General features: G+C 49.8%; 1 protein-coding gene across 6 annotated transcripts in view; it reads left to right on the top strand.

The window, feature by feature from the left end:
- The window catches only part of SMARCA4 (SWI/SNF related BAF chromatin remodeling complex subunit ATPase 4), an 813,549-nt gene that overhangs the window by 616,607 nt on the left and 171,280 nt on the right, over positions 1-25,662 (top strand). For all 6 annotated transcript variants that reach the window (XM_069231516.1, XM_069231512.1, XM_069231517.1 and 3 more), the window contains exon 30: positions 6,554-6,662. In XM_069231516.1, coding sequence (XP_069087617.1) covers positions 6,554-6,662 — 109 coding nt within the window. The remainder of the gene's footprint in view (positions 1-6,553; positions 6,663-25,662) is intronic.

The raw sequence follows: 25,662 nt of genomic DNA, 5'->3' as shown, positions 1-25,662 counted from the left end.
GGGTGCAGTGTTGCGAGTCTCACGCCTTTTGCGGGGAGCTTGCAGGGTTCTTTAAAGCTGCTGGAAACAAAGTTGCAGCCTTTCTTGGAGCAGGTCCGCTGTCCTCGGGAGTTTCTTGTCTTTTCGAAGCAGGGGCAGTCCTCAGAGGATGTCGAGGTCGCTGGTCCCTTTGGAAGGCGTCGCTGGAGCAGGATCTTTGGAAGGCAGGAGACAGGCCGGTGAGTTTCTGGAGCCAAGGCAGTAGTCGTCTTCTGGTCTTCCTCTGCAGGGGTTTTCAGCTAGGCAGTCCTTCTTCTTGTAGTTGCAGGAATCTAATTTTCTAGGGTTCAGGGTAGCCCTTAAATACTAAATTTAAGGGCGTGTTTAGGTCTGGGGGGTTAGTAGCCAATGGCTACTAGCCCTGAGGGTGGGTACACCCTCCTTGTGCCTCCTCCCAAGGGGAGGGGGTCACAATCCTAACCCTATTGGGGGAATCCTCCATCTGCAAGATGGAGGATTTCTAAAAGTTAGAGTCACCTCAGCTCAGGACACCTTAGGGGCTGTCCTGACTGGCCAGTGACTCCTCCTTGTTATTCTCATTATTTTCTCCGGCCTTGCCGCCAAAAAGTGGGGCCTGGCCGGAGGGGGCGGGCAACTCCACTAGCTGGAGTGTCCTGCTGGGTTGGCACAAAGGAGGTGAGCCTTTGAGGCTCACCGCCAGGTGTGACAATTCCTGCCTGGGAGAGGTGTTAGCATCTCCACCCAGTGCAGGCTTTGTTACTGGCCTCAGAGTGACAAAGGCACTCTCCCCATGGGGCCAGCAACATGTCTCGGTTTGTGGCAGGCTGCTAGAACTAGTCAGCCTACACAGATAGTCGGTTAAGTTTCAGGGGGCACCTCTAAGGTGCCCTCTGTGGTGTATTTTACAATAAAATGTACACTGGCATCAGTGTGCATTTATTGTGCTGAGAAGTTTGATACCAAACTTCCCAGTTTTCAGTGTAGCCATTATGGTGCTGTGGAGTTCGTGTTTGACAGACTCCCAGACCATATACTCTTATGGCTACCCTGCACTTACAATATCTAAGGTTTTGTTTAGACACTGTAGGGGTACCATGCTCATGCACTGGTACCCTCACCTATGGTATAGTGCACCCTGCCTTAGGGCTGTAAGGCCTGCTAGAGGGGTGTCTTACCTATACTGCATAGGCAGTGAGAGGCTGGCATGGCACCCTGAGGGGAGTGCCATGTCGACTTACTCGTTTTGTCCTCACTAGCACACACAAGCTGGCAAGCGGTGTGTCTGTGCTGAGTGAGAGGTCTCCAGGGTGGCATAAGACATGCTGCATCCCTTAGAGACCTTCCTTGGCATCAGGGCCCTTGGTACTAGAAGTACCAGTTACAAGGGATTTATCTGGATGCCAGGGTCTGCCAATTGTGGACACAAAAGTACAGGTTAGGGAAAGAACACTGGTGCTGGGGCCTGGTTAGCAGGCCTCAGCACACTTTCAATTGTAAACATAGCATCAGCAAAGGCAAAAAGTCAGGGGGCAACCATGCCAAGGAGGCATTTCCTTACACATTACATCTCTAAGAAGAGTAAGTGAAATACAGGCGTTTACCATACAAGAACCATTTATTCAAATACACAAAAATAAGGTCGTTCTAAGAACAAATCCAAAATTCTTACCAAAGGTTATCTCACCGTTCCACTTAAACCAAACAGTGGAATTACCAGTGTTCTTCCCACAGCCAGATTCAATAGCTGAAAGAGCACTACATACATTAGACATCAAGAGAGCGCTAATGTACTACATTGACAGGACAAAAGAAGTTAGGAAGACAAAACAACTATTTATTGCCTTCCAAAAACCTCATACAGGAAATCCAATTTCAAAACAAGGTATTGCCAGATGGATAGTAAGATGCATCCAAACCTGCTATCTTAAAGCAAAGAGAGAACTGCCTATTACACCAAAGGCACACTCAACCAGAAAGAAAGGTGCTACTATGGCCTTTCTAGGAAATATTCCAATGAACGAAATATGTAAGGCAGCAACATGGTCTACGCCTCATACATTTACTAAACACTACTGTGTAGATGTGTTATCTGCACAACAGGCCACAGTAGGTCAAACCGTACTAAGAACTTTATTTCAAACTACTTCCACTCCTACAGGCTGAACCACCGCTTTTGGGGAGATAACTGCTTACTAGTCTATGCACAGCATGTGTATCTGCAGCTACACATGCCACCGAATGGAAAATGTCACTTACCCAGTGTACATCTGTTCGTGGCATTAGTCGCTGCAGATTCACATGCGCCCACCCTCCTCCCCGGGAGCCTGTAGCCGTTTGGAAGTAGATCTTGAACATTTGTACATTTGTAAATATATTACATTAAACCTTCATTTTGTACATACGTATTTATTCCATTGCATGGGCACTATTATTAGCATACGCAACTCCTACCTCACCCTCTGCGGGGAAAACAATCTAAGATGGAGTCGACGCCCATGCGCAATGTAACCGAAGTGGGAGGAGTCCCTCGGTCACGTGACTCGAAAAGACTTCTTAGAAGAAAAACAACTTGTAACACTCCGAGCCCAACACCAGACGGCGGACTATGCACAGCATGTGAATCTGCAGCGACTAATGCCACGAACAGATGTACACTGGGTAAGTGACATTTTCCTTTCTTAGTTTATTTTAAGAACCACAGGTTCAAATTCTACATGTAATACTTTGCATGAAAGGTATTGCAGGTAAGTACTTTAGGAACTTTGAATAATCACAATAGCATATATACTTTTCAAATAAAACACATATAGCTATTTTAAAACTAGACAGTGCAATTTTCACAGTTCCTAGGGGAGGTAAGTAATTGTTAGTTCTTGCAGGTAAGTAAACCACCTACGGGGTTCAAGTTTGGGTCCAAGGTAGCCCACTGTTGGGGGTTCAGAGCAACCCCAAAGTTACCACACCAGCAGCTCAGGGCCGGTCAGGTGCAGAGTTCAAAGTGGTGCCCAAAACACATAGGCTTCAATGGAGGAGGTGGTGCCCCGGTTCCAGTCTGCCAGCAGGTAAGTACCTGCGTCTTCGGAGGGCAGACCAGGGGGGTTTTGTAGGGCACCGGGGTGGACACAAGTTAGCACAGAAAGTACACCCTCAGTAGCACGGGGGCGACCGGGTGCAGTGTGCAAACACACGTCGGGTTATCAATAGGTTTCAATGGGAGACCAAGGGCTCGCTTCAGCGATGCAGGCAAGGGGGGGGGGGTTCCTCGGGGTAGCCACCACCTGGGCAAGGGAGAGGGCCTCCTGGGGGTCACTCCTGCACTGGAGTCCGGATCCTTCAGGTCCTGGGGGCTGCGGGTGCAGTGTCCCTACCAGGCGTCGGGTTCTTGGAAGCAGGCAGTCGCGGTCAGGGGGAGCCTCGGGATTCCCTCTGCAGGCGTCGCTGTGGGGGCTCAGGGGGGGCAACTCTGTCTACTCACGGTCTCGTAGTCGCCGGTAAGTCCTCCCTGGAGTGTTTGTTCTCCACAAGTCGAGCCGGGGGCGTCGGGTGCAGAGTTGCAAGTCTCACGCTTCTGGCGGGAAACGCAGTTGTCTTTAAGTTGCTTCTTTGGAAACAAAGTTGCAGTCTTGGGTGAACAGGGCCGCTGTTCTCGTGAGTTTCTTGGTCCTTTTAGAGCACGGCAGTCCTCTGAGGATTCAGAGGTCGCTGGTCCTGGGGAAAGCGTCGCTGGAGCAGTTTTCTTCCGAAGGGGGGAGACAGGCCGGTAGGGCTGGGGCCAAAGCAGTTGGTGTCTCCGTCTTCTCTGCAGGGTTTTCAGCTCAGCAGTCCTCTTCTTCTTTAGGTTGCAGGAATCTGATTTCCTAGGTTCAGGGGAGCCCCTAAATACAGGATTAGGGGTGTGTTTAGGTCAGGGAGGGCAGTAGCCAATGGCTACTAGCCCTGAGGGTGGCTACACCCTCTTTGTGCCTCCTCCCAAGGGGAGGGGGTCACATTCCTATCCCTATTAAGGGGGATCCTCCATCTGCAAGATGGAGGATTCGTAAAAGTCAGAGTCACTTCAGCTCAGGTTGCCTTAGGGGCTGTCCTTACTGGTCAGTGACTCCTCCTTGTTTTTCTCATTATCTCCTCCGGCCTTGCCGCCAAAAGTGGGGCCGTGGCCGGAGGTGGCGGGCAACTCCACTAGCTGGAATGCCCTGTGGTGCTGTAAAGAAGGGGGTGAGCCTTTGAGGCTCACCGCCAGGTGTTACAGCCCCTGCAAGGGGGAGGTGATAAGCATCTCCACCCAGTGCAGGCTTTGTTACTAGCCACAGAGTGACAAAGGCACTCTCCCTTTGCTGCACCGGTAGTTGGTTCTTCACGGTCTTGGGGGCTGCGGGTGCAGTGCTTGGTCCAGGCGTCGGGTTCCTTTGTTACCAGGTAGTCGCGATCAGCGGGAGCCTCTGGATCCTCTCTCCAGGCGTCGCTGTATGGGTGCAGGGAGGTCGACACAAGGTGTCCACGTTGTTGGAGTTGCCTGGGGGTCCTCTATGCAGTGTTGGTTCTCCTGAAGTCAAGCCGGGGACGTTGGGTGCAAAATGTGAAGACTCACGCTTCCGGAGTGAGGCAAGAGTCTCTTTAAAGTTAGTTTCTTGTTGCTGTTTTTATCAGAGCTGCTGTCCTCTGGATGTTCTTGGTCCTTTAGGTGCAGGTCAGTCTTCAGAGGACGCTGGTCCTGCTGAATGTGTCGCTGTGCAGGTTCTTTGAGTCTGGAGACAGGCTGGTAGGACTGGGGCCAAGTCAGTTGTTGTCTCCGTCGTCGTTGTGGGGCTTTCAGTCAGCAGTCCTTCTTTCATCAGGTTGCAGGAATCTGGTTTCCTGGGTTCAGGGTCGACCCTAATTACTCAATTTTAGGGGTGTGTTTAGGTCTGGGGGGGAAGTAGCAAATGGCTACTGTCCTGGAGGGTGGCTATACCCTCTTTGTGCATCCTCCCTGAGGGGAGGGGGGCACATCCCTAATCCTATTGGGGGAGGCCTCTAAAACAAGATGGAGGATCTCTTAAGGCAGGGGTCACCTCAGCTCAGGACACCTTAGGGGCTGTCCTGATTGGTGGGTGACTCCTCCTTGTTTTTCTCATTATCTCCACCAGCTGGAGTGCCCTGGGGTGTGCTGTAACACTAGGCTAGAGCCTTTGAGGCTCACCACCAGGTGTAATAGTTCCTGCAGGGAGAGGTGAGAAGCACCTCCACCCAGTACAGGTTTTGTTCTTGGCCACAGAGTGACAAAGGCACTCACCCCATGTAGCCAGAAACCCGTCTGGATGTGGCAGGCTGGCAAAAACACTAGCATTTGGACTGGTATACAGGGGGTCATCTCTAAGATGCCGTCTATGTGCATTTTTCAATAAATCCCACACTGGCATCAGTGTGGATTTATTGTGCTGAGAAGTTTGATACCAAACTTCCCAGTATTCAATGTAGCCATTATAACTGTGGAGTTCGTGTTTGACAGACTCCCAGGCCATTTACTCTTTATGGCTATCCTGCACTTAAAATGTCTAAGGTTTGGCTTAGACACTGGAGGAGCATAGTGCTCAAGCCCTCACTTGTGGTATAGTGCACCCTGCCTTAGGGCTGTAAGACCTGCTAGAGGGGTGACTTACCTATGCCACAGGCAGTGGGTTGAGGGCCTGGCACTCTGATGGGAGTGCTGTGTCGACTTGGTCATTTTCTCCCCACCAGCACACACAAGCTGCGAGGCAGTGTGCATGTGCTGAGTGAGGGATCCCCAGGGTGGCATAATACATGCTGCAGCCCTTAGGGACCTTCCCTGGCCACAGGGCCCTTGGTACCAGGGGTACCACTTACAAGGGACTTATCTGTGTGCCAGGGCTGTGCCATTTGTGGAGACAATGGTACAGTTCAGGGAAAGAATACTGGTGCTGTGCTGGGGCGTGGATAGCAGGGTCCAGCACACTTTCAATCATAAGTAGCATCAACAAAAGGAAAAAAGTTACGGGGTAACCATGCCAACAGTGGCATTTCATACATGTTATGGATTTCAGTGCAGTTGCTGTTGCCTAAACATGTGATTATCATGTAAGTTCCTGAGCACAGATTAAGAAGAATGTTTGCAGGTTAACTTATTCGGATATTAGACATTTTGAACGTGCACCACTAAGAGCAGAGCAATTAAGTCCACTTAGTCCATATCATCACAAGAATATCTTCTCTTTATTAGGTTTTCCCTGAAGGTAAAAACAAAACAGCCAACGCGTTTCGTCCTTACCACAGGACTTCTTCAGGGCTTATTACACACATGATACTTAATATCTCCTCACATTCTGGCAATTCTTTTTGATCATAAGTGTCGACAGGCAACCAATACGCAAAAGGTAAAGTTTGAGAAACACACGAGACTAACAGTTTTGAGAAAGGACAGACAGCAGCTCCAACACCAGAGCTCTACTTATAATGTGACCACCAGTCCGCTAATTCACGCGAACCATAAAGTAAATGTTTTCTCATGTGCGTAGCTTTTTGGAATTTATATAATCTTTATTTTCTCTTATATTCACAGCAACAGTGGACGGCAGCTCAGTGAAGTTTTCATCCAGCTACCATCCCGAAAGGAATTGCCAGAATACTATGAGTTGATTCGGAAACCTGTAGACTTCAAGAAGATCAAGGTAAAAGAGACCTATGTTATGTCAGTGTCTTTTGCTTGCATTGCACCTGTTGCTGGTGCAAGCAGCTCAACAGAAGGCACATTAAGTTATTCTTCAGGGGATCTTCATTATTAGTAATAAGAACTGAATTGTCCCACCCTTGTGCAGAATCCTCTTTTTGCAAAGTGTGTGTGTGTATGTATGTGTATATATCTGTTCGATGGCATGTGTAGCTGCAGATACACATGCTGTGCACATCCCGCCATCTGGTGTTGGGCTCGGAGTATTACAAGTTGTTTTTCTTTGAAGAAGTCTTTTCGAGTCACAAAACCGAGGGACTCCTCCCATTTCGACTCCATTGCGCATGGGCGTTCGGTATCGGGTTAGTTACAACAGATCGACACCGAATTTTGAAGAGCTCCGGTGGCCCTTCGGGTTTTTTTTTCGATCCCCCATCGGGGCCTGGTCGGCCCGGCCACGTGTGACTTCAAGGCTGATGGAACGGACCCCATTCCGCTTCTGTCCAAAATGCCATAACAAGTATCCGTATACGGATCAGCATCTGGTCTGTAACTTGTGCTTGTCCCCAGAGCACAAGGAAGATACTTGTGAAGCCTGTCGAGCGTTTCGGTCGAGAAAGACGTTAAGAGAGCGAAGATGGCGTCGACGCCGACAGGACAAGAGCGTTTCGAGGAGGAAGAGGAAGCTTTCTCTATCCACGAGTCAGACTCGGAAGAGCTCGAGGCCGAAGAAATGCCGAAAACCGCGAGTAAGACGTTGAAACATAAGACTCACGAGAAGTCAACAAAAGCCCAGGCGACGCCACCGCCAACATACCATGGCTTAACCCAAAAAATAGGTGACCGATCCAAGGCACCGAAAAAGGGCACGCTTGTGTCGAAGTCATCCGACTCCGGTCGAGATACCACCACACAGCAATCTCGGACCCGAGACATCGGCTCAGAGAAATTTCGGCACCGTGACAGCGGCACCGAACAAATTCGGCACCGAGACACCACCACGCCGAAAATTACAAAGGTTTCTTCGGAGCCTAAAAAGACGTCCGAAAACGTTTCGGTTCCGAAACATCCAGCCTCGGAGCCGAAAACAGGTTCCTATACAGAGGAACAAGGATTGTCCTCCCAAATGCAAAAACATAGATTCGGAGAGGAACTTCAAGCAGTAGAGCCAGACTATACTCAAAGGAGGCTCCACATTCAACAAGACACAGGGAAGATAACCACTCTTCCCCCAATTAAAATAAAAAGAAAACTTGCCTTTCAAGAAAAGGACAAGGAGCCACAGGCAAAGGTGGCAAGGAAAACACCTCCACCACCGTCTCCACCACCATCAGTGCACACATCACCGGTAGCAACTCCTCCACTGATGCACTCCCCGACTCATACTACCATGAGTCAAGATGATCCTGATGCATGGGACCTTTACGATGCTCCAATATCGGACAACAGCCCAGACTCGTACCCTGCCAGGCCATCCCCACCTGAGGACAGTACATCTTACACACAGGTGATAGCAAGGGCAGCTGCTTTCCATAACGTCACCTTGCATTCCGAACCAATTGAGGATGACTTTTTGTTTAACACGCTATCCTCCACTCATAGCCAATACCAAAGCCTACCTATGCTCCCAGGAATGCTAAAACATTCAAAACAAATCTTTCAGGATCCTGTTAAAGGCCGAGCCATAACTCCAAGGGTGGAGAAAAAGTACAAGCCACCGCCAACAGATCCAGTTTATATTACAACGCAGTTAACACCAGACTCAGTAGTTGTCGGGGCAGCTCGTAAGAGAGCGAACTCTCATAGCTCGGGGGACGCACCACCTCCAGACAAAGAGAGTCGCAAATTTGATGCTGCGGGCAAAAGGGTTGCAGCACAAGCAGCAAACCAATGGCGCATTACCAATTCACATGCACTTTTCGCAAGATACGATAAAGCTCACTGGGATGAGATGCAACATTTGATAGAACACTTACCCAAGGAGTTCCAAAAAAGAGCACAACAAGTGGTGGAAGAAGGACAAAGTATCTCTAATAATCAGATACGGTCTTCAATGGATGCAGCAGATACGGCTGCAAGGACAGTAAATACTGCAATAACAATAAGAAGGCATGCATGGCTGCGCACGTCAGGGTTTAAGCCGGAAATTCAACAAGCCGTGCTAAATATGCCATTTAATGAACAGCAGTTGTTTGGGCCGGAAGTCGACACTGCTATTGATAAACTCAAGAAAGACACTGATACAGCAAAAGCCATGGGAGCACTCTACTCCCTGCAGAGCAGAGGCACATTTCGCAAAACACCTTTTAGGGGAGGGTTTCGAGGACAACCTACAGAAACCACAACATCACAAACAAGGCCCACTTACCAAAGCCAATATCAGCGGGGAAGTTTTCAGGGGCAATATAGAGGGGGACAATTCCCAAAAAATAGAGGAAAATTCCAAAGCCCCAAAACTCCTCAAAATAAGCAGTGACTTCCAAGTCACACATCCCCATCACATAACACCTGTGGGGGGAAGACTAAGCCAATTTTACAAACATTGGGAGGAGATAACAATAGATACTTGGTTACTAGCAATTATCCAGCATGGTTATTGCATAGAATTTCTCTAATTCCCTCCAACATTCCCACCGAAAACACACATTATGTCAAAACAACATATAAATCTTCTAGGATTAGAAGTTCAAGCATTGCTCCAAAAAGAGGCAATAGAATTAGTACCAAAACAAGAACTAAACACAGGAGTTTACTCACTGTACTTTCTGATACCCAAAAAAGACAAAAGTCTAAGACCTAAACTAGATCTCAGAATATTAAATACATACATCAATTCAGACCACTTTAACATGGTTACATTACAAGAAGTAATCCCACTGCTCAAACAACAAGACTACATGACAACACTGGATCTAAAGGATGCATATTTCCATATACCAATTGTAAGGAAATGCCTCCTTGGCATGGTTACCCCCTGACTTTTTGCCTTTGCTGATGCTATGTTTTGAATTGAAAGTGTGCTGAGGCCTGCTAACCAGGCCCCAGCACCAGTGTTCTTTCCCTAACCTGTACTTTTGATTCCACAATTGGTACACCCTGGCATCCAGATAAGTCCCTTGTAACTGGTACCTCTGGTACCAAGGGCCCTGATGCCAGGGAAGGTCTCTAAGGGCTGCAGCATGTCTTATGCCACCCTGGAGACCCCTCACTCAGCACAGACACACTGCTTACCAGCTTGTGTGTGCTAGTGAGAACAAAATGAGTAAGTCAACATGGCACTCCCCTCAGGGTGCCATGCCAGCCTCTCACTGCCTATGCAGTATAGGTAAGACACCCCTCTAGCAGGCCTTACAGCCCTAAGGCAGGGTGCACTATACCATAGGTGAGGGCACCAGTGCATGAGCACTGTGCCCCTACAGTGTCTAAGCCAAACCTTAGACATTGTAAGTGCAGGGTAGCCATAAGAGTATATGGTCTGGGAGTCTGTCAAACACGAACTCCACAGCACCATAATGGCTACACTGAAAACTGGGAAGTTTGGTATCAAACTTCTCAGCACAATAAATGCACACTGATGCCAGTGTACATTTTATTGTAAAATACACCACAGAGGGCACCTTAGAGGTGCCCCCTGAAACTTAACCAACTATCTGTGTAGGCTGACTGGTTCCAGCAGCCTGCCACACTAGAGACATGTTGCTGGCCCCATGGGGAGAGTGCCTTTGTCACTCTGAGGCCAGTAACAAAGCCTGCACTGGGTGGAGATGCTAACACCTCCCCCAGGCAGGAGCTGTAACACCTGGCGGTGAGCCTCAAAGGCTCACCCCTTTGTCACAGCACCGCAGGACACTCCAGCTAGTGGAGTTGCCCGCCCCCTCCGGCCCCGGCCCCCACTTTTGGCGGCAAGGCCGGAGAAAATAATGAGAATAACAAGGAGGAGTCACTGGCCAGTCAGGACAGCCCCTAAGGTGTACTGAGCTGAGGTGACTCTAACTTTTAGAAATCCTCCATCTTGCAGATGGAGGATTCCCCCAATAGGATTAGGGATGTGACCCCCTCCCCTTGCGAGGAGGCACAAAGAGGGTGTACCCACCCTCAGGGCTAGTAGCCATTGGCTACTAACCCCCCAGACCTAAACACGCCCTTAAATTTAGTATTTAAGGGCTCTCCCTGAACCTAGGAATTAGATTCCTACAACTACAAGAAGAAGGACTGCCGAGCTGACAACCCCTGCAGAGGAAGAACAGAAGACACCAACTGCCTTGGCCCCAGACTTACCGGCCTGTCTCCTGCCTTCCAAAGAAACCTGCTCCAGCGACGCTTTCCAAGGGACCAGCGACCTCTGAATCCTCTGAGGACTGCCCTGCTTCGAAAAAGACAAGAAACTCCAGAGGACAGCGGCACTGCTCCAAAAGAACTGCAACTTTGTTACAAGGAGCAGATTTAAAGACCCCTGCAACTCCCCGCAAGAAGCGTGAGACTTGCAACACTGCACCCGCCGACCCCGACTCAACTGGTGGAGAACAACCAACTCAGGGAGGACCCTCCGGCGACTCTACGACTGTGAGTAACCAAAGTTGTCCCCCCTGAGCCCCCACAGCGACGCCTGCAGAGGGAATCCCCAGGCTCCCCCTGACCGCGACTGTCTGAACTCCATTTCCCGACGGCTGGAAAAGACCCTGCACCCGCAGCCCCCAGCCCCTAAAGAAACAGAACTTCTGTGCAGGAGTGACCCCCAGGAGGCCCTCTCCCTTGCCCAGGTGGTGGCTACCCCGAGGAGCCCCCCCCCTTGCCTGCCTGCATCGCTGAAGAGACCCCTTGGTCTCCCATTGAAACCTGAAGGAAACCCGACGCGTGTTTGCACACTGCACCCGGCCGCCCCCGCGCTGCTGAGGGTGTACTTTCTGTGCTACTTCGTGTCCCCCCCGGTGCCCTACAAAACCCCCCTTGTAAGGAAATGCCTCCTTGGCATGGTTGCCCCCTGACTTTTTGCCTTTGCTGATGCTATGTTTACAATTGAAAGTGTGCTGAGGCCTGCTAACCAGGCCCCAGCACCAGTGTTCTTTCCCTAACCTGTACTTTTGTATCCACAATTGGCAGACCCTGGCATCCAGATAAGTCCCTTGTAACTGGTACTTCTAGTACCAAGGGCCCTGATGCCAAGGAAGGTCTCTAAGGGCTGCAGCATGTCTTATGCCACCCTGGAGACCTCTCACTCAGCACAGACACACCGCTTGCCAGCTTGTGTGTGCTAGTGAGGACAAAACGAGTAAGTCGACATGGCACTCCCCTCAGGGTGCCATGCCAGCCTCTCACTGCCTATGCAGTATAGGTAAGACACCCCTCTAGCAGGCCTTACAGCCCTAAGGCAGGGTGCACTATACCATAGGTGAGGGTACCAGTGCATGAGCATGGTACCCCTACAGTGTCTAAACAAAACCTTAGACATTGTAAGTGCAGGGTAGCCATAAGAGTATATGGTCTGGGAGTCTGTCAAACACGAACTCCACAGCACCATAATGGCTACACTGAAAACTGGGAAGTTTGGTATCAAACTTCTCAGCACAATAAATGCACACTGATGCCAGTGTACATTTTATTGTAAAATACACCACAGAGGGCACCTTAGAGGTGCCCCCTGAAACTTAACCGACTGTCTGTGTAGGCTGACTAGTTCCAGCAGCCTGCCACACCAGAGACATGTTGCTGGCCCCATGGGGAGAGTGCCTTTGTCACTCTGAGGCCAGTAACAAAGCCTGCACTGGGTGGAGATGCTAACACCTCCCCCAGGCAGGAGCTGTAACACCTGGCGGTGAGCCTCAAAGGCTCACCCCTTTGTCACAGCCCAGCAGGGCACTCCAGCTTAGTGGAGTTGCCCGCCCCCTCCGGCCACGGCCCCCACTTTTGGCGGCAAGGCTGGAGGGAACAAAGAAAGCAACAAGGAGGAGTCACTGGCCAGTCAGGACAGCCCCTAAGGTGTCCTGAGCTGAGGTGACTCTGACTTTTAGAAATCCTCCATCTTGCAGATGGAGGATTCCCCCAATAGGGTTAGGATTGTGACCCCCTCCCCTTGGGAGGAGGCACAAAGAGGGTGTACCCACCCTCAGGGCTAGTAGCCATTGGCTACTAACCCCCCAGACCTAAACACGCCCTTAAATTTAGTATTTAAGGGCTACCCTGAACCCTAGAAAATTAGATTCCTGCAACTACAAGAAGAAGGACTGCCCAGCTGAAAACCCCTGCAGCGGAAGACCAGAAGACGACAACTGCCTTGGCTCCAGAAACTCACCGGCCTGTCTCCTGCCTTCCAAAGATCCTGCTCCAGCGACGCCTTCCAAAGGGACCAGCGACCTCGACATCCTCTGAGGACTGCCCCTGCTTGGAAAAGACAAGAAACTCCCGAGGACAGCGGACCTGCTCCAAGAAAAGCTGCAACTTTGTTTCCAGCAGCTTTAAAGAACCCTGCAAGCTCCCCGCAAAAGGCGTGAGACTTGCAACACTGCACCCGGCGACCCCGACTCAGCTGGTGGCGATCCAACACCTCAGGAGGGACCCCAGGACTACTCTAAGACTGTGAGTACAAAAACCTGTCCCCCCCTGAGCCCCCACAGCGCCGCCTGCAGAGGGAATCCCGAGGCTTCCCCTGACCGCGACTCTTTGAATCCAAAGTCCCGACACCTGGGAGAGACCCTGCACCCGCAGCCCCCAGGACCTGAAGGACCGGACTTTCACTGGAGGAGTGACCCCCAGGAGTCCCTCTCCCTTGATCAAGTGGAGGTTTCCCCGAGGAACCCCCCCCTTGCCTGCCTGCAGCGCTGAAGAGATCCCTAGATCTCCCATTGACTTCCATTACAAACCCGACGCTTGTTTCTACACTGCACCCGGCTGCCCCCGCGCTGCTGAGGGTGAAATTTCTGTGTGGGCTGGTGTCCCCCCCGGTGTCCTACAAAACCCCCCTGGTCTGCCCTCCGAAGACGCGGGTACTTACCTGCAAGCAGACCGGAACCGGGGCACCCCCTTCTCTCCATTCTAGCCTATGCGTTTTGGGCACCACTTTGAACTCTGCACCTGACCGGCCCTGAGCTGCTGGTGTGGTGACTTTGGGGTTGCTCTGAACCCCCAACGGTGGGCTACCTTGGACCAAGAACTAAGCCCTGTAAGTGTCTTACTTACCTGGTTAACCTAACAAATACTTACCTCCCCTAGGAACTGTGAAAATTGCACTAAGTGTCCACTTTTAAAACAGCTATTTGTGAATAACTTGAAAAGTATACATGCAATTTTGATGATTTGAAGTTCCCAAAGTACTTACCTGCAATACCTTTCGAATGAGATATTACATGTAGAATTTGAACCTGTGGTTCTTAAAATAAACTAAGAAAAGATATTTTTCTATACAAAAACCTATTGGCTGGATTTGTCTCTGAGTGTGTGTACCTCATTTATTGTCTATGTGTATGTACAACAAATGCTTAACACTACTCCTTGGATAAGCCTACTGCTCGACCACACTACCACAAAATAGAGCATTAGTATTATCTCTTTTTGCCACTATCTTACCTCTAACGGGAACCCTTGGACTCTGTGCATACTATTCCTTACTTTGAAATAGCACATACAGAGCCAACTTCCTACATTGGTGGCAGCGGTGGGATACAAGACTTTGCATTTGCTGGACTACTCAGCCAATACCTGATCACACGACAAATTCCAAAATTGTCATTAGAAATTCATTTTTGCAATTTGAAATTGTTCTAAATTCTTAAAAGTCCTGCTAGGGCCTTGTGTGTTAAGTCCCTGTTTAGCATTGTCTTTTAGAGTTAAAAGTTTGTTAAAAGTTTGAAATTAGATTCTAGAAACAGTTTTAGATTCTTTAAAAAGTATTCCAACTCTTAGCAGAATAATGTCTGATACAGAGATGCAGGTGGTGGAACTCGACACCACACCTTACCTCCATCTTAAGATGAGGGAGCTAAGGTCTCTCTGTAATATAAAGAAAATAACCATTGGCTCCAGACCTACCAAAATTCAGCTCCAGGAGCTGTTGGCAGAGTTTGAAAAAGCCAACCCCTCTGATGATGACATCACAGAGGAAGAAATTAGTGACTTGGAGGCCAATGTCCCTCCTCCAGTCCTAAATAGGGAGAACAGGACCCCTCAAGTCCTGTCTCCAACTGTGTTAGTCAGAAATAGTGAGTCCCTCACAGGAGGGTCCCACATTTCTGAAATCACTGAGGATGCTCTCAGTGAAGATGACCTCCTGTTAGCCAGGATGGCCAAAAGATTGGCTTTAGAGAGACAGCTCCTAGCCATAGAAAGGGAAAGACAAGAGATGGGCCTAGGACCCATCAATGGTGGCAGCAATATAAATAGGGTCAGAGATTCTCCTGACATGTTAAAAATCCCCAAAGGGATTGTGACAAAATATGAAGATGGTGATGACATCACCAAGTGGTTCACAGCTTTTGAGAGGGCTTGTGTAACCAGAAAAGTGAACAGATCTCACTGGGGTGCTCTCCTTTGGGAAATGTTCACTGGAAAGTGTAGGGATAGACTCCTCACACTCTCTGGAAAAGATGCAGAATCTTATGACCTCATGAAGGGTACCCTGATTGAGGGCTTTGGATTCTCCACTGAGGAGTACAGGATTAGGTTCAGGGGGGCTCAAAAATCCTCGAGCCAGACCTGGGTTGACTTTGTTGACTACTCAGTAAAAACACTAGATGGTTGGATTCAAGGCAGTGGTGTAAGTAATTATGATGGGCTGTACAATTTATTTGTGAAAGAACACCTGTTAAGTAATTGTTTCAATGATAAACTGCATCAGCATCTGGTAGACCTAGGACCAATTTCTCCCCAAGAATTGGGAAAGAAGGCGGACCATTGGGTCAAGACAAGGGTGTCCAAGACTTCAACAGGGGGTGACCAAAAGAAAGGGGTCACAAAGACTCCCCAGGGGAAGGGTGATGAGACAACCAAAACTAAAAATAGTAAAGAGTCTTCTACAGGCCCCCAAAAACCTGCACAGGAGGGTGGGCCCAGAGCCTCTTCACAAAACAATGGGTACAAGGGTAAAAACTTTGATCCCAAAAAGGCCTGGTGTCATAGCTGTAAACAGCATGGACACCAAACTGGAGACAAGGCCTGTCCCAAGAAAGGTTCCACTCCAAACTCCCATCCAGGTAACACTGGTATGGCTAGTCTCCAAGTGGGATCAACAGTGTGCCCAGAGCAAATCAGGGTCCACACTGAAGCTACTCTAGTTTCTGAGGGTGGGGTGGATTTAGCCACACTAGCTGTCTGGCCGCCTAACATGCAAAAATACAGACAGCAACTCTTAATTAATGGGACTATGTAAAGAAATGGCTCCCTGTTGCAGTTACCCCCCACTTTTTGCCTGATACTGATGCTGACTTGACTGAGAAGTGTGCTGGGACCCTGCTAACCAGGCCCCAGCACCAGTGTTCTTTCACCTAAAATGTACCATTGATCCCACAATTGGCACACCCTGGCATCCAGATAAGTCCCTTGTAACTGGTACCTCTGGTACCAAGGGCCCTGATGCCAGGGAAGGTCTCTAAGGGCTGCAGCATGCATTATGCCACCCTAGAGACCCCTCACTCAGCACATCCACACTGCTTACAAGCCTGTGTGTGCTAGTGAGAACAAAATGAGTAAGTCGACATGGCACTCCCCTCAGGGTGCCATGCCAGCCTCTCACTGCCTATGCAGTATAGATAAGACACCCCTCTAGCAGGCCTTACAGTCCTAAGGCAGGGTGCACTATACCATAGGTGAGGGTACCAGTGCATGAGCACTGTGCCCCTACAGTGTCTAAGCAAAACCTTAGACGTTGTAAGTGCAGGGTAGCCATAAGAGTATATGGTCTGGGAGTCTGTTTTACACGAACTCCACAGCACCATAATGGCTACACTGAAAACTGGGAAGTTTGGTATCAAACTTCTCAGCACAATAAATGCACACTGATGCCAGTGTACATTTGATTGTAAAATACACCACAGAGGGCACCTTAGAGGTGCCCCCTGAAACTTAACCAACTATCTGTGTAGGCTGACTAGTTCCAGCAGCCTGCCACACTAGAGACATGTTGCTGGCCCCATGGGGAGAGTGCCTTTGTCACTCTGAGGCCAGTAACAAAGCCTGCACTGGGTGGAGATGCTAACACCTCCCCCAGGTAGGAGCTGTGACACCTGGCGGTGAGCCTCAAAGGCTCACCCCTTTGTCACAGCCCAGCAGGGCACTCCAGCTTAGTGGAGTTGCCCGCCCCCTCCGGCCACGGCCCCCACTTTTGGCGGCAAGGCTGGAGGGAACAAAGAAAGCAACAAGGAGGAGTCACTGGCCAGTCAGGACAGCCCCTAAGGTGTCCTGAGCTGAAGTGACTCTAACTTTTAGAAATCCTCCATCTTTCAGATGGAGGATTCCCCCAATAGGGTTAGGATTGTGACCCCCTCCCCTTGGGAGGAGGCACAAAGAGGGTGTACCCACCCTCAGGGCTAGTAGCCATTGGCTACTAACCCCCCAGACCTAAACACGCCCTTAAATTTAGTATTTAAGGGCTACCCTGAACCCTAGAAAATTAGATTCCTGCAAACTACAAGAAGAAGGACTGCCTAGCTGAAAGCCCCTGCAGAGGAAGACCAGAAGACGACAACTGCCTTGGCTCCAGAAACTCACCGGCCTGTCTCCTGCCTTCCAAAGATCCTGCTCCAGCGACGCCTTCCAAAGGGACCAGCGACCTCGACATCCTCTGAGGACTGCCCCTGCTTCGAAAAGACAAGAAACTCCCGAGGACAGCGGACCTGCTCCAAGAAAGGCTGCAACTTTGTTTCCAGCAGCTTTGAAAGAACCCTGCAAGCTCCCCGCAAGAAGCGTGAGACTTGCAACACTGCACCCGGCGACCCCGACTCGGCTGGTGGAGATCCAACACCTCAGGAGGGACCCCAGGACTACTCTGATACTGTGAGTACCAAAACCTGTCCCCCCTGAGCCCCCACAGCGCCGCCTGCAGAGGGAATCCCGAGGCTTCCCCTGACCGCGACTCTTTGAATCCAAAGTCCCGACGCCTGGGAGAGACCCTGCACCCGCAGCCCCCAGGACCTGAAGGACCGGACTTTCACTGGAGAAGTGACCCCCAGGAGTCCCTCTCCCTTGCCCAAGTGGAGGTTTCCCCGAGGAATCCCCCCCTTGCCTGCCTGCAGCGCTGAAGAGATCCCGAGATCTCTCATAGACTAACATTGCGAACCCGACGCTTGTTTCTACACTGCACCCGGCCGCCCCGTGCTGCTGAGGGTGAACTTTCTGTGTGGGCTTGTGTCCCCCCCGGTGCCCTACAAAACCCCCCTGGTCTGCCCTCCGAAGACGCGGGTACTTACCTGCAAGCAGACCGGAACCGGGGCACCCCCTTCTCTCCATTCTAGCCTATGTGTTTTGGGCACCACTTTGAACTCTGCACCTGACCGGCCCCGAGCTGCTGGTGTGGTGACTTTGGGGTTGCTCTGAACCCCCAACGGTGGGCTACCTTGGACCAAGAACTGAACCCTGTAAGTGTCTTACTTACCTGGTAAACCTAACAAAAACTTACCTCCCCTAGGAACTGTGAAAATTGCACTAAGTGTCCACTTTTAAAACAGCTATTTGTCAATAACTTGAAAAGTATACATGCAATTTTTATGATTTAAAGTTCCTAAAGTACTTACCTGCAATACCTCTCGAAGGAGATATTACATGTAGAATTTGAACCTGTGGTTCTTAAAATAAACTAAGAAAAGATATTTTTCTATACAAAAACCTATTGGCTGGATTTGTCTCTGAGTGTGTGTACCTCATTTATTGTCTATGTGTATGTACAACAAATGCTTAACACTACTCCTTGGATAAGCCTACTGCTCGACCACACTACCACAAAATAGAGCATTAGTATTATCTCTTTTTGCCACTATCTTACCTCTAAGGGGAACCCTTGGACTCTGTGCATGCTATTCCTTACTTTGAAATAGCACATACAGAGCCAACTTCCTACATTGGTGGATCAGCGGTGGGGTACAAGACTTTGCATTTGCTGGACTACTCAGCCAATACCTGATCACACGACAAATTCCAAAATTGTCATTAGAAATTGATTTTTGCAATTTGAAAAGTTTTCTAAATTCTTAAAAGACCTGCTAGGGCCTTGTGTTAGATCCTGTTTAGCATTTCTTTTAGAGTTTAAAAGTTTGTAAAAGTTTGAATTAGATTCTAGAACCAGTTGTAGATTCTTAAAAAGTATTCCAACTTTTAGAAGCAAAATGTCTAGCACAGATGTGACTGTGGTGGAACTCGACACCACACCTTACCTCCATCTTAAGATGAGGGAGCTAAGGTCACTCTGTAAAATAAAGAAAATAACAATGGGCCCCAAACCTACCAAAATACAGCTCCAGGAGCTTTTGGCAGAGTTTGAAAAGGCCAACCCCTCTGAGGGTGGCAACTCAGAGGAAGAGGATAGTGACCAGGAGGAAAATTCCCCCCTACCAGTCCTATCTAGGGAGAACAGGGTCCCTCAAACCCTGACTCCAAAAATAATAGTCAGAGATGCTGGTTCCCTCACAGGAGAGACCAACACCTCTGAAATCACTGAGGATAACTCCAGTGAAGATGACCCCCTGTTAGCCAGGATGGTCAAAAGATTGGCTTTGGAAAAGCAGCTCCTAGCCATAGAAAGGGAAAGAAAAGAGATGGGCCTAGGTCCCATCGATGGTGGCAGCAACTTAAATAGGGTCAGAGATTCTCCTGACATCCTAAAAATCCCCAAAGGGATTGTAACAAAATATGAAGATGGTGATGACATCACCAAATGGTTCACAGCTTTTGAGAGGGCTTGTGTAACCAGAAAAGTAAACAGATCTCACTGGGGTGCTCTCCTTTGGGAAATGTTCACTGGAAAGTGTAGGGATAGACTCCTCACACTCTCTGGAAAAGATGCAGAATCTTATGACCTCATGAAGGGTACCCTGATTGAGGGCTTTGGATTCTCCACTGAGGAGTATAGAATTAGATTCAGGGGGGCTCAAAAATCCTCGAGCCAGACCTGGGTTGATTTTGTAGACTACTCAGTAAAAACACTAGATGGTTGGTTAACTGGAAATGAAGTGTGTGACTATGTTGGGCTTTATAATTTGTTTATGAAAGAGCACATTTTAAGTAACTGCTTCAATGAAAAGTTGCATCAGTATCTGGTAGATCTAGGTCCAATTTCTCCCCAAGAATTGGGAAAGAAGGCAGACCACTGGGTCAAGACTAGGGTAACCAAAACTTCCACTGGGGGTGACCAAAAGAAAGGGGTTACAAAAACTCCCCAGGAGAAAGTGGGTGACCCTAGAAACAAAGAAAAAGAGTCCTCTGTAGGCCCCCAAAAACCAGAACAGGTGGGTGGGCCCCAAGACACAACCCAAAACAAAGGTGGGTACCAGGGTAAGAACTGGGATGCCACTAAGGCATGGTGCCACAACTGTAAACAGTCTGGGCACCACACCAAGGACACTTCTTGTCCCAAAAACAAACCCCAGAACAAAATTCCAGGGGTAACCAGTGTAGCCATGGGAGATGACTCCTCAGATGAGGAGGTCTTCATAGCCTTCAACTGGAAACAGGGCCCAACAGGTGAGTTGGAGATTCCAGAGGGAAGTAGACACTTCCACCACCTACTGGTGAATGGAATCCCAACCACTGCCCTGAGAGACACTTGTGCCAGTCACACTATTGTGCATGACAGGCTGGTACTCTCAAACCAGTACATCCCAGGTGAGATGGCCAGAGTAAGAGTTAGCCCAGACAGGGTCACTAATAGGCCTGTGGCTCTTGTGCCCATAGAAGTGGGTGGAACTTTTAGCTGGAGAAGGGTGGTAGTCAGTACAGACCTCCCCCTTGATTGTCTCCTTGGAAATGACTACCCAGAGGTTAGTCAGAGCCTAAGAGAAGAACTGGTCCAGGGCCAGTCCTCTCCCAAGGATTCTGGAGTGCCTGCCTCTGCAGTAAATGCAAGTAGGCCCCAGAAGAAAAAGAAAAGGAAACAGAGTAGGAAAGGTGGACAACCTTTAGCCAAGGTTCCAGCAAGCCAAGGAGATTCTGCTCCAGTAGGGGAGAACTCCAAAAATGGCTCTGATAAAGTCCAACCTGACCCACAAGAAGTCCTGGCTAGTCAGGCAACTGTTAAGCCTGAGTGGGTGGCTCCTCAGCTAACAGAAGAAAGAGTGGAAGAAGGGTGTTTACTACAAGATGTGGTAACCCCCCACTCTAATACAGCAGACAGGCACCCTGAACCCAAAGAAGCCTGTAACTTAGCCCCTTCCCTTGTAGGTGAAGAGCTAAAGGTGTGGTTCTGGGCACTGACAGCTGTCAGTGGCCTCTGCTGGGTGTTAGCCTTTATGGCTGCACTATCCTTGGCATGGTGGTCTGACCCCATGCCAAATAACAAGTTAGGCCCCCTGACCCTGTTGGTCATGGTGGGGTTACTCCAGCTCTGGGTAACCTCTTTGGGTAAGCTAGGGGTGACCCTGGCTAAGATAAGATTAGCAGAGGTGGATACCTCTGACCTCAAAATAGAGAGAATGGGTAAAGACATAAAAAGCACAGACAAGAGGCAGTTCAGACTAGGTCCTATCACTGTGGAAGTGGGTCAGTTCCCCAGAGGGAATGACCTGAACAGGAGGATGTAAGGCAGAGTAGGCCCTGCAACAAACCAGCCATTTCCTCTACTCTTCCTCGCCTGACAGACTAGGAAGACTCTTCCAGCGTTGGCTGAGTCTCCTGGCCTGTGGGCTGGGAGGGGGCTTGTGTAAAGAAATGGCTCCCTGTTGCAGTTACCCCCCACTTTTTGCCTGATACTGATGCTGACTTGACTGAGAAGTGTGCTGGGACCCTGCTAACCAGGCCCCAGCACCAGTGTTCTTTCACCTAAAATGTACCATTGATCCCACAATTGGCACACCCTGGCATCCAGATAAGTCCCTTGTAACTGGTACCTCTGGTACCAAGGGCCCTGATGCCAGGGAAGGTCTCTAAGGGCTGCAGCATGCATTATGCCACCCTAGAGACCCCTCACTCAGCACAGCCACACTGCTTACAAGCCTGTGTGTGCTAGTGAGAACAAAATGAGTAAGTCGACATGGCACTCCCCTCAGGGTGCCATGCCAGCCTCTCACTGCCTATGCAGTATAGATAAGACACCCCTCTAGCAGGCCTTACAGCCCTAAGGCAGGGTGCACTATACCATAGGTGAGGGTACCAGTGCATGAGCACTGTGCCCCTACAGTGTCTAAGCAAAACCTTAGACGTTGTAAGTGCAGGGTAGCCATAAGAGTATATGGTCTGGGAGTCTGTTTTACACGAACTCCACAGCACCATAATGGCTACACTGAAAACTGGGAAGTTTGGTATCAAACTTCTCAGCACAATAAATGCACACTGATGCCAGTGTACATTTGATTGTAAAATACACCACAGAGGGCACCTTAGAGTTGCCCCCTGAAACTTAACCAACTATCTGTGTAGGCTGACTAGTTCCAGCAGCCTGCCACACTAGAGACATGTTGCTGGCCCCATGGGGAGAGTGCCTTTGTCACTCTGAGGCCAGTAACAAAGCCTGCACTGGGTGGAGATGCTAACACCTCCCCCAGGTAGGAGCTGTGACACCTGGCGGTGAGCCTCAAAGGCTCACCCCTTTGTCACAGCCCAGCAGGGCACTCCAGCTTAGTGGAGTTGCCCGCCCCCTCCGGCCACGGCCCCCACTTTTGGCGGCAAGGCTGGAGGGAACAAAGAAAGCAACAAGGAGGAGTCACTGGCCAGTCAGGACAGCCCCTAAGGTGTCCTGAGCTGAAGTGACTCTAACTTTTAGAAATCCTCCATCTTGCAGATGGAGGATTCCCCCAATAGGGTTAGGATTGTGACCCCCTCCCCTTGGGAGGAGGCACAAAGAGGGTGTACCCACCCTCAGGGCTAGTAGCCATTGGCTACTAACCCCCCAGACCTAAACACGCCCTTAAATTTAGTATTTAAGGGCTACCCTGAACCCTAGAAAATTAGATTCCTGCAAACTACAAGAAGAAGGACTGCCTAGCTGAAAGCCCCTGCAGAGGAAGACCAGAAGACGACAACTGCCTTGGCTCCAGAAACTCACCGGCCTGTCTCCTGCCTTCCAAAGATCCTGCTCCAGCGACGCCTTCCAAAGGGACCAGCGACCTCGACATCCTCTGAGGACTGCCCCTGCTTCGAAAAGACAAGAAACTCCCGAGGACAGCGGACCTGCTCCAAGAAAGGCTGCAACTTTGTTTCCAGCAGCTTTGAAAGAACCCTGCAAGCTCCCCGCAAGAAGCGTGAGACTTGCAACACTGCACCCGGCGACCCCGACTCGGCTGGTGGAGATCCAACACCTCAGGAGGGACCCCAGGACTACTCTGATACTGTGAGTACCAAAACCTGTCCCCCCTGAGCCCCCACAGCGCCGCCTGCAGAGGGAATCCCGAGGCTTCCCCTGACCGCGACTCTTTGAATCCAAAGTCCCGACGCCTGGGAGAGACCCTGCACCCGCAGCCCCCAGGACCTGAAGGACCGGACTTTCACTGGAGAAGTGACCCCCAGGAGTCCCTCTCCCTTGCCCAAGTGGAGGTTTCCCCGAGGAATCCCCCCCTTGCCTGCCTGCAGCGCTGAAGAGATCCCGAGATCTCTCATAGACTAACATTGCGAACCCGACGCTTGTTTCTACACTGCACCCGGCCGCCCCGTGCTGCTGAGGGTGAACTTTCTGTGTGGGCTTGTGTCCCCCCCGGTGCCCTACAAAACCCCCCTGGTCTGCCCTCCGAAGACGCGGGTACTTACCTGCAAGCAGACCGGAACCGGGGCACCCCCTTCTCTCCATTCTAGCCTATGTGTTTTGGGCACCACTTTGAACTCTGCACCTGACCGGCCCCGAGCTGCTGGTGTGGTGACTTTGGGGTTGCTCTGAACCCCCAACGGTGGGCTACCTTGGACCAAGAACTGAACCCTGTAAGTGTCTTACTTACCTGGTAAACCTAACAAAAACTTACCTCCCCTAGGAACTGTGAAAATTGCACTAAGTGTCCACTTTTAAAACAGCTATTTGTCAATAACTTGAAAAGTATACATGCAATTTTTATGATTTAAAGTTCCTAAAGTACTTACCTGCAATACCTCTCGAAGGAGATATTACATGTAGAATTTGAACCTGTGGTTCTTAAAATAAACTAAGAAAAGATATTTTTCTATACAAAAACCTATTGGCTGGATTTGTCTCTGAGTGTGTGTACCTCATTTATTGTCTATGTGTATGTACAACAAATGCTTAACACTACTCCTTGGATAAGCCTACTGCTCGACCACACTACCACAAAATAGAGCATTAGTATTATCTCTTTTTGCCACTATCTTACCTCTAAGGGGAACCCTTGGACTCTGTGCATGCTATTCCTTACTTTGAAATAGCACATACAGAGCCAACTTCCTACAGACTAGAATAGAGGGCCTGAGGGATACAGGTGCCAGTGTCACCATGGTGACAGAGAAACTGGTTTCCCCTGGCCAATACCTGACTGGAAAAACTTACACAGTCACCAACGCTGACAATCAGAGAAAAGTACATCCCATGGCAATGGTTACTTTAGAATGGGGAGGGGTCAATGGCCTGAAACAGGTGGTGGTCTCCTCAAATATCCCAGTGGACTGTCTGCTTGGAAATGACCTGGAGTCCTCAGCATGGGCTGAGGTAGAGCTAAAAACCCATGCAGCAATGCTGGGTATCCCTGAACTGGTGTGTGTGAAAACAAGAGCACAATGCAAGGCACAGGGTGAACAAGTAGAGCTGGAGTCTGGAAGAATGGCCCAGCCTACCAAGAGAACAGGAAAGTCAGTTGGGAAACCAACTACAACACAGCAAAAGAAAGGGAACCTCTCTTCTCAGGAAGAAGTTCTGCCCTCTGAGGGAACTGAGCCTTTGGAGCTTGAACCTTATCAGGTTGAGCTCTTAGGCCCAGGGGGACCCTCAAGGGAGGAGCTGTGTAAGGGACAAGAAACCTGTCCCTCTCTTGAAGGCCTTAGGCAGCAAGCTGCTGAAGAGTCCAAAGGCAAGAAAAATGGAACGCATAGGGTCTATTGGGAAGATGGACTCCTGTACACTGAGGCCAGAGACCCCAAACCTGGTGCCACTAGGAGAGTGGTAGTGCCTCAGCTCTTCAGGAAGTTCATCCTAACATTGGCCCATGACATTCCCCTTGCTGGACATTTGGGACAAACCAAGACGTGGGAGAGGTTAGTCAACCACTTCTACTGGCCCAATATGTCCAACATGGTTAAGGAGTTTTGCCTCTCCTGCCCCACCTGTCAAGCCAGTGGTAAGACAGGTGGGCATCCAAAGGCCCCCCTCATTCCACTTCCAGTGGTGGGGGTTCCCTTTGAAAGAGTGGGTGTGGACATAGTTGGTCCACTAGAACCTCCCACAGCCTCAGGAAATATGTATATCCTGGTAGTAGTGGATCATGCTACCAGGTATCCTGAAGCTATTCCCCTTAGGTCGACTACTGCCCCTGCAGTAGCCAAGGCCCTCATTGGTATCTTTACCAGAGTGGGTTTCCCTAAGGAGGTGGTGTCTGACAGAGGTACCAACTTCATGTCAGCATACCTAAAGCACATGTGGAATGAGTGTGGAGTGACTTATAAATTCACTACACCATACCATCCCCAAACTAATGGCTTGGTTGAGAGGTTCAACAAGACATTAAAAGGCATGATCATGGGGCTCCCAGAAAAACTCAAAAGGAGATGGGATGTCCTCTTGCCATGTCTGCTTTTCGCTTACAGAGAGGTGCCACAGAAGGGAGTAGGATTCTCACCCTTTGAACTTCTGTTTGGTCATCCTGTAAGGGGACCACTTGCCCTTGTTAAAGAAGGCTGGGAGAGACCTCTCCATGAGCCTAAACAGGACATAGTGGACT

This window comes from Pleurodeles waltl, chromosome 4_2 (genome assembly GCF_031143425.1).
Source record: "Pleurodeles waltl isolate 20211129_DDA chromosome 4_2, aPleWal1.hap1.20221129, whole genome shotgun sequence".
Lineage (NCBI taxonomy): Eukaryota > Metazoa > Chordata > Amphibia > Caudata > Salamandridae > Pleurodeles > Pleurodeles waltl.
Note: the sequence above shows the minus strand (reverse complement) of the source record. Positions and strands in the feature narration are given on the sequence as shown.